This window comes from Gadus chalcogrammus, chromosome 11 (assembly GCF_026213295.1).
Source record: "Gadus chalcogrammus isolate NIFS_2021 chromosome 11, NIFS_Gcha_1.0, whole genome shotgun sequence".
NCBI lineage: Eukaryota > Metazoa > Chordata > Actinopteri > Gadiformes > Gadidae > Gadus > Gadus chalcogrammus.
In genome coordinates, this window is record NC_079422.1 from 24,062,011 (window position 1) to 24,071,418 (window position 9,408).

Here is a 9,408-nt window from a genome sequence, read left to right on the forward strand (position 1 = left end):
CGCCCGGGTCTGGTCCGTCGAGACCCCTGACCTTCGCTGCCACCCATGTGGCTGCGCACCCGACCCCAACGGGTCTTCCCACAGGTGGTGGGCCCATGAGATGAAGAGAGGGGGGGTGCCACGTAGTTTGTTCGGGCTGTGCCCGACCGGGCTCCGTGGCAAACCCGGCCACCAGGCGCTCGCCATCGAGCCCTCCGTCTGGGCCTGGCTCCAGACGGGGGCCCCGGGCTTCCTCCGGGCCGGGTCACATCTCCTCTTTTTCCGATATTCATTGAGGATTTTTGCTGACACATTAAGGTTAATTTTATGATTAAGGTACATTACATTTGTTTACTCCTTCAACCTTGTTGGCACATACCATGAACATTATGTTCTTGACAAACATGTTAAACCACTGCAGATCTTGATGACAAAAGGCTTGGCTGTCGGTCAACACAACAACACAGAGCACATATACAACAAGGCGATGTTCTTGTTCATCAGCATTTCCTATGGGCCTGGAGGCCATCAAGTCCATGTCAAGTACAACACCTTTGAGTCGTTCCCAAGAACGAGCTTTAGGTGATCGCCTCACTCAGTGATTTCGCACTCATAACAGGATAGCTTTGTTTGAAAATTAAAACACGTTGTCTCAAGGTTTGCGTGTATTCAATATAATTTCAATTCTAACACACTTTATTCCCCCCCCCCCCGCCCGAGGGATAATTTACATGGTTGAGTAGCGCATAACACAGAAAGATACAAATAAACATAAATACAAATAAATTATATGCATTATAATACTAGATACAATAATGCAATGATGTGTGATGTGGTGTACACAGTATACATTGATCGGTTAATATATGATATAAAGGCCTGTGTTCCAATACCCGTACTGTCCGTACTTACTAGCCACATTTTGAGTACGCAGTACGTTCCAATTCAGATCCGGCGAAAAGAAGTATACTTCAAGGACCCGGATGTCGTACTCAAAACGGGCTAATCGTGAAGTGTGGATCGAAGGACACTTTCCGTACTCAACGGCAGCCATCTTAGCTACGTGGCAGAAGAGGCGGAACCAGGCTGAGCCAAAGTCGGCGCATTTTCCACATAGCCTGCATTAATAGAGTCATTTTGTAGTTTTTATAGCTTTTTATAATAGCTTCTAGGCGTAAAGAGTTCACCGTTCAAAGCGGGATGTTTTTTGAGGGGGAGGAGCCGCGGCGGCAGTCGTGATCGTAATTTCCGGTTAGTGCACCACGGAGTACTCGATTTGGAACAGCACTCACATCTGAAAAATTAACGTACTCAAGTGAGTACGGATAGTATTTACTTTAAGTGTACTCGTCATATGATGAGCACAGTTTATACAGTCCACTACAGCAGTGGTTCTCAAAGTGGGGGTCGTGACCCCGAAAATTTTTCGGGGAGTCGTTAAAAAATGTCCGGGCCCGAGATGATTTAATTTTTCTTTTTTATTATTATTATTATTATTATTATTATTATTTATTTTTAACTCAGAAACCCCGCAACAAAAAATAAAGTCTACATTAAAACTATAGGGCTCTAGTCTAGCCCTAAACCTGTCCTTTATTCCTCACAGACAGGCTTTCGCAGACCGTGCAGATCCGACAGAAACAATGAGTCGCGTCGCTCCCACTACTACGCAAACTCAAAACAATTCCCGCTTGATGATAATCATGGACGTATTAAAGAAAGGACAGTGGATTAAAAAAATCCTTCATCTTAAGTAAAAGGAAAAACCTCACAGACACGAGAAGTTAACGGAGCCGTGCACTGAGCCCTCTCGGATGCAGGGCCGAAACAATATTTGTTTCACTACGACTCCTTTCAGCTGCCCACCCCTCTTCCTGCAAAAAATAAATAAATAAAACGGCTAATAAATTGCTTGAGGCGTTTTGAAAAAAGAAAACTTACATTTTATTAGTACATGGTATAAAGATAATTATGAGCCTTTGATTGATATCCAGACTTTTTTTGCAGAGACACGTTCCTGTTCCCCACTTGTATTGGAGTGAACGGAGATATCTACTTCTGGGCCCCTTGAATTGAGGGACCCGTCTACAGCCTGCTTAAACAGCTGCAATACCAGCTTGGCCGCTGCGCAGCGCTGGTGGATTGCGGAGGTATGCACTGCTCCTGGGGGGCTGATAATAACACGGGACCAAAATATTGGGCTATTAGCCACATTTCGGGGGGAGGAATTTTGGATACGCGGCCTCTATGGACATTTTTAAACCCTTTGTATCGACATATATGTGCGAAAAGACATTCTCGTCCCTGGCGTAGGCCTACTTGAAAAACAAGTACAGATGTCGGCTGAGCAGCGTAGAGGATAATCTCGTGACGCCGTGTGCGGCATCAGCCCAAGAATGAACTTTCTATGTTCGAAAAAGTAGGCCCATCCTTCACATTGGTGTAAAAAAATAAAATAATACAAACGAAAATACTCTCAGTTCATTTAGATCTGATGCATGTTCTTGGCTTGAATTTGATTTTTTTTTTGAGGAGGAGGAGGTTTATCGTTCATGCGTCTTGTTCAGGCCTAGATCTATCTGCAGATACAATGTTCCGTCATGTTTCAGTTCTTGTTAAAAATAAACTAGGCATCTTGTCATTTTTCCTTTGATAGAATTGTTTCTTATTTGATTATTTTCCTTTCAGTTTGTGTGTGTGTGTGTGTGTGTGTGTGTGTGTGTGTGTGTGTGTGTGTGTGTGTGTGTGTGTGTGTGTGTGTGTGTGTGTGTGTGTGTGTGTGTGTGTGTGTGTGTGTGTGCGTGTGTCTGTGTATGTCTGCGTGTGTGTGCGTGCGAGTGTGTATGTGTGTGTGTATGTGTGTACGTGTCTGTGTGGACTTAACATATTCGTAAGAAATGTGTGTCAGAAAATCTAATGGGACATAATAGGTAGGGGAAAACTTGATATTACTTCATAACTCCACAGAAAAACGAATCCATGGTTGCTTAATTATAATGGAATTGTGTAATAAAGGGTTTTGGGTGGATGCAACCGGACTATATCAACTGCAGTATAAGCTGTGTCTCACTGACCGCAGTAGGTTATAATTCAGTCAAATCCACGCATATGGCAGTGGACGGATCCGAATGAGATTAAATGAGAAATGGAACAATAAAATAAACCATTTATCTGGTAGGGTTAGGGTTAGGGTTAGGGTTAGGGTTGGGTTTTGTTGACTCTTGCATTCCTATTATGCCTATTATTCTGCAAAACATTTGGGTTTACCCAAGTCTAAATGATGGACCTTCCATCAATTCAGTTGCATCTATTCATGCTAATCTGCTTCTACAAGCCCTTTGTCTTTAATCAACCTCGGATCATTTGGATGACGACACTGATGGTAATTCTTACGTTCTTTCTCCCTCTCCGTCCTGATCTGGATGAATCAGGTTTGAGGCGACCCGGTGACATGCTGCTTGTTGCCCTTAAGAGTGCCTGCCTGGGCCCGGGCGGTGGCCAGAAGGGCCCCCCTTTTGGTAGTCGGGAGGGGAGTGAAAATAGCAGCGACTCTTTTGGTAATGAACGCTGTGTCTGCGTTTGAAGGGTAAGTGAGTGCAGGGAACACACTGTAACATGCCCCCGGGGGTTAAACCACCAGTAAACACACCGCTCCCATAGCTTACAATAGCATCGAAAAGCTTATCTGACACTGAAATTCAGCTTTCGGGTGTTGTTTTATTTAACATGATAAAGTAATTGGAAAAACGTATGGCTTACGGGACGTTTTTAATCAATATCATATTAGACTCTTGATTATTATGAAAATAAGTTAAGATTGCAATGTGATGCAATTTTGCATGACTCGTCATTCTTCAGCAGCTTTTGTGTTTAATACAGCTCAACCAGAAACACAAGCATTAAACAGGCTACAATATAAATGATCTGATCTGGTCCTCTTCTATTAAAATAAACCTGTGGTAACATACCCCATAACGGCCAAACAATCAATATGAAATCCTCTTTAATGAACTTAGTTCTCACTAGTATTATGCGTTTTTCCTGCACCTGTCTCATCCGAATAGCATGTGGGCGTGGCTTTGTCGAAAAGTAGTTCCTTCACCACGATTGGTCCATAAGAGGGGCACCCCATGCCGAGCCCACAATCAATGCTATATAGGCTCTCCTGAGGCTCAAAGAAAACAGTCGTGTTATCACACTGTCAAAGGATTCTACTCACCCACTGGAAAAAGGTAAGCTGATTTAAATGATCTGGTTCATACTAAACCATACACATTGAGAACTTCTCAGTCAGCTCAGTTCTCTAGATTCAAATCACTACATGTTCCTTAAAGGGACTTAAAGTGAGTCACTTTACAAAAAAGCAAAACACTTGACAGAACAAAACACAATCCTAGCCCTTCTCTGTGCACAGTGGCTGAGCCTTCAGATCCTCCTCACGTCATGTGGTTGTCTTTCATTGGTTTAGCCCACAGTAATATGAAGAAGCAGGGACCACTCCACGTTGCCACCCCCCTGAGGGAGAGCCTGGCCCTGACCAAGGTGGCGGGGACCTCCGTGTACATCAAGCTGGACTCCTCCCAGCCCACCGGCTCCTTCAAGATTAGGGGCATCGGCCACCTGTGTAAAACAGTGAGTTACCGAGTGTTGTGGAAACCTGATGACCTCATTGTTTTGGATTAATAGTGTCGCAACAAGGAAGTGTGACAGTGTGTTGTGGAAACATTAATATGGGATTTTATTCAATTTATATAGTCCTTGTTTTTGGTTATTACTAGTCAATTGAAAAAGCATTTGTATATATTCTCCTTGGACCTAGAGATGTCTCCCTTTTTCTCTAATGGAATGGTGTTGAGGTAGTTTTGCATTTGCATTGCCATCGTAGCCACAAAGTCTGATACTGAGGCCAGGCCAATCTAAAGACTTCTTTGTTATGCAAAGTAGAGTGTATTTAAAATCAACCCTGGTGTCTCCCACTCAGCCACAGAAACCTTAACTCCTGCTGAGGATCCCTCCCCCTCATCCTTGTTTTCTTGTCACTGACCGCGATGTGAACCTTTCCCAATAGCACGCAAACACCCATTGTCTCATTGAATATATGCATGGTAAATTACTGCCTGTATCTCGCCATGATCATTGATCCATTTAAATGTAATCAAATACTTTGCAAGGTCAGAAAGTCTCCTAAAATGTGTTATTCTTCAACACAGTGCATTCACACACTGACGTAAACAAGATTAGCATAAAACAAATAAGGAAACAGTTTATTTTCTGTGAAACTAGGAGTGAGTCACTGTTTGCATGCCTGCTTCTCAGAATAGTCAACAAGAACAGGAACATAATTAGTCCAGGTCGCACCACACAGGTTGTGCTCTTTCTTCTTTACACTTGTTAATTGAACAAGTCTTTGTAATCGCTATCGCTGAATCTCTACAGTTTCCTAGGCTGAAGCCTGCCAATAATAATCCTGCTATAAGAATCCGCCGTTATATCCAGTCAAACACATCCGATGGACTTGTGTTTGTGTGCAAATGTTTGTGTGTGTGTGTGTGTGTGTGTGTGTGTGTGTGTGTGAGGGTTATGTGTGTAACGTATTCTGTTGTCTTGCAGTGGTCTGAGCGAGGCTGTGAGCGCTTCGTGTGCTGTTCAGGTGAGTGTCCCTACGTCATATCACGATCGACCTCAGTGGTTTGTTTAAACGAGTGGGGTTTAAGTGATGCTGTGTGTGTGTTTATGAAGGGGGTAACGCTGGCATGGCCGCTGCCTACTCGGCCCGCCACCTGAGCATCCCGGCGACCATTGTGGTCCCCAGCGTGACCCCCCCGTCCACGGTACAGAGACTCAAAGACGAGGGCGCTGACGTCATCATCCACGGCAAGGTCAGCAGGTCGATCGCATAAGTCAGTCAGCCACAGTGTGTATTTTCAAACAGGGTGTGTGAAAATTATATTCTACCATTCTCCTCTCTCTCTCTCTCTCTCTCTCTCTCTCTCTCTCTCTCTCTCTCTCTCTCTCTCTCTCTCTCTCTCTCTCTATCATGTTCACACACATTGACAACCAAACATAGCTAACTGTGTGTCTTTGTGTCTGTGTCTTCTCCAGGCACTGAACGAATGCATCTCGTACGGAGAAGAGCTGGTGGCCAACAACCCTGGCTGGGTGTTCATCTCCCCGTTTGACGACCCTCTCATCTGGTGAGGAATCCTTCTCAAAGCTCTCTCTGAGTCTTCCAGGAATCCCATCTCGTGTCTCACCATTGTCGTCCACCATGCGGACTCTGTGCTGTGATCCCATGTCCCGGTTTGACCGCTACGACCAGATAAACAGGGCCGTTCCACTAGATAAGAGCCCTTGTTTTATCTGAATGGTGATGAAAGTAGCTTTGAATATTAAAACTGAGCTCCGAGCTAAATTGACACAAACAAAACAGTGTGAACGTCGGCTGAACCTGGAGCTGCTGGGGTACTGATCGTGTTTTGGGGGGGCTTTGTGTGTGTGTGTGTGTGTGTGTGTGTGTGTGTGTGTGTGTGTGTGTGTGTGTGTGTGTGTCGCTCAGGGAGGGACACACCTCGCTGGTCAGAGAGCTGGAGGAGGACCTGAAGGAGAAGCCCGGGGCGGTCGTGCTGTCGGTGGGGGGCGGCGGCCTCATGAACGGCGTGGTGGAGGGCCTGCGTCGCGCCGGCTGGGCCGACGTGCCAGTGGTCGCCATGGAAACGCACGGCGCGCACAGCCTCAACGCGGCCGTGAAGGCGGGCCGGCTGGTCACCCTGCCCGAGATCACCAGGTAGGCCCCGACGCCGTCTCCCTGTCTGTCTCTCTGTCTGTCTCCCTGTCCCTCTCTCTGTCCGTCTATCTGTCCGTCTCCGTCGACTGTTGCCTTGGCGACGATGTCGCCTGTGTTGCGGAGGAACCGGAGTGAACGAGTCTCTCGCCCCTCTCTGCAGCATCGCCACCACGCTGGGCCTGGCCACGGTGTCGGCGCAGTCCCTGAAGCTGAGCGGCGAGCACCCCGTGTTCTCCGAGGTGGTCACGGACCAGGACGCCGTCAGGGCCGTGGAGCGCTTCGTCGGTGAGTTCTACAAGATGGATTTCAAACCTCTTAAAAAACAGATACCATGAAAAGCAGCTGATTTGGACCGTGTGTCTGCTCAATCACATCCAGTCATTCAAAGTAAGTATTTTCACAAAGTTTGCAAAAATACCAGATTCTCAAACACTCTCTCTCTCTCTCCTTCCCATCTTCTCTCTCTCTCTCTCTCTCTCTCTCTCTCTCTCTCTCTCTCTCTCTCTCTCTCTCTCTCTCTCTCTCTCTCTTTCCCATCTTCTCTCTCTCCCCCCCCCCCTGTCTCTCTCCAGATGATGAGAAGATCCTGGTGGAGCCGGCCTGCGGTGCTGCCCTGGCGGCTGTGTACTGTGGGATCATCGAGAGGCTGCAGGTGGAGGGAAAGCTGCAGCAGGCTCTGGGCCCGGTGGTGGTGGTGGTGTGCGGGGGCAACAACATCAGCATGGAGCAACTGAGGGGCTTCAAGAAGAAGCTCGGCATGCTCTAAAGGCCTCCACTTATCTCGTCGTCGTGCATTCCAACAGTGCCTCCCGAGTCCACTCACTGTACACTTTATGGAAAGAAGAAGAAGAAATACTGGTTTATAACGACAGCATCCAAAGAGAAGGCCGGTGTGACACACCCCCCCAATCATTCCTGGAGTGGAGAGTGTGTGTTTTCCTTCTTGGTGTTCATCGGGTAATTGCAATGGAAGGGCAGGGCCTTGTGTCTTCTGGAAATATGATATGTATATTAGTCTTTTCTTTTCATAACCGGTTATCCTCGGATTATACCTTGAATAGAGCTGTGATCAAGGGGCCGAACCTTTCTGTATTTTTCCACAAAAAGTAACGTTGTTAAGCCTCTTTCTGTCGTGCGAACATGGCTGTTTGCATGTTTTTGCTTTTGTACTTTATGAATGTATATATTTAAACGAGAAATATCAGGAAACATTGTATTAATATTTAATGAATATCACTGTCTACTGTCTACATGTTATTTTTTCTTTAGTGGAATAAACATTGATTTAAAAGATGTGCAGTTTGGTTATTAGCACAATAAAAGACAGCACCTGTGTGAGACCCAAAGGATTCAAAGCTTTAGCTTCAACCTCCTACCTGACATTCCCTGAAACCTTGACAGAAACTAGTGTTTTTGTTGGCTGATAAAACGAGTAAAAGAGAGCAGGGAGATGTGCCAGGTTTATTTTATAATCATTCCTCAGGTGATGGTAGGTTTGTGTATACCGCAGTTCAGATGACTCATCTCGGTTTCTTTCAACAGCAGACATAAGTTCTATTTCCCTTTTTAATAATAGGTAAACATCTATTCAAATGTACCAGATATGCACTATAACGTGAGTCTGTCTGTGAATTTACGTTCCATCTACACTCTTCATGTTGTTGTACTTTATTAAGCACATCTTCACAAACAATTAATTTCCATCTCTCTTTAAAGGTAGACACCAGACTTTCCTCTTCATGGTCTACCGAATGAGTAGCACCCAGTGAGCCATAATGCATTCTTCACAGAATTAAACAGGGATTAAAATTCTAACCATCTTAAAGAGCGATCAACACTCCTCTGGATAATTGCTGCATTTCATAAGGCCTTGCAGTCCTCCAAAGGTAAACAACGGTTAATCAAGGGGTTGACATTCCAGTTACATAACCAGACAGCGGGATTCCACACGTCGGCTGCTTGAGGGATGTCACCCTCTGCTGCACTGTGATTGGCTCTCAGCTCATCCAAAACAGGGGAAGGGCTGCATGTTGCCCCTGGCGACAGTATTCCCATGTCAAACAGGTGACAGGTGTTGAAAACATTCATTTGACAGCCACCTCAGGGCATAGGGCGTGGCTGAAGGATACTGTATAAAATGACATTAGTCAGTGCGCCAGTGTGCTACTAATGTGTAAACATTAAACTTTTCCATTCACTTACAGATAGGGCATCAATAAACAGCAAACATTGTGTTCCTGTGCTTTGTGATTTCTAAACACCATTCTTCACAGCATTGAGCTTTTATTTTGGTCCAATCCCTGAACATCAAGCATCCAAATGTATATTGGTTGTAAAAGACACATGGGCTCGGTGAGTTCACAGAGCAGAAACGCTTGGTCAGTGAGGGGGTCATGACTCAGATCCGGCTGGAACCAGCCTGGCCCGGCACTCGCTGCTCCCAGAAGGTGTCTGGTTCCCCAGCCGCATGCCGCAACATCACGTCTTGAGGGTGCAACCTTACACAACACGCGGCCTCACGCGCAAGGCGACGAGAAGGCCCAGACCTGTGACAACGTGAGAATACCCGGAGCCATGAGGTCATTAGGTCTGGAGCCCGCCCATTTCTCTAGAGATAAACAAATGAAATTAGAAGCTGTAATACA

The 9,408-nt window shown here is 45.8% G+C and overlaps 1 protein-coding gene across 1 annotated transcript; it reads left to right on the top strand.

Annotated features, from left to right (window-relative positions):
• Positions 1–4,114: 4,114 nt before the first annotated feature.
• LOC130392444 (L-serine dehydratase/L-threonine deaminase-like) lies at positions 4,115–8,066 on the top strand. Its single transcript, XM_056602936.1, has 8 exons — positions 4,115–4,211; positions 4,448–4,611; positions 5,590–5,629; positions 5,719–5,858; positions 6,082–6,173; positions 6,536–6,763; positions 6,924–7,048; positions 7,336–8,066. Exons 2-8 carry the CDS (start codon positions 4,459–4,461, stop codon positions 7,527–7,529), a joined length of 972 nt encoding a protein of 323 aa, XP_056458911.1. The 5' UTR covers positions 4,115–4,211; positions 4,448–4,458; the 3' UTR covers positions 7,530–8,066.
• Positions 8,067–9,408: the final 1,342 nt, after the last annotated feature.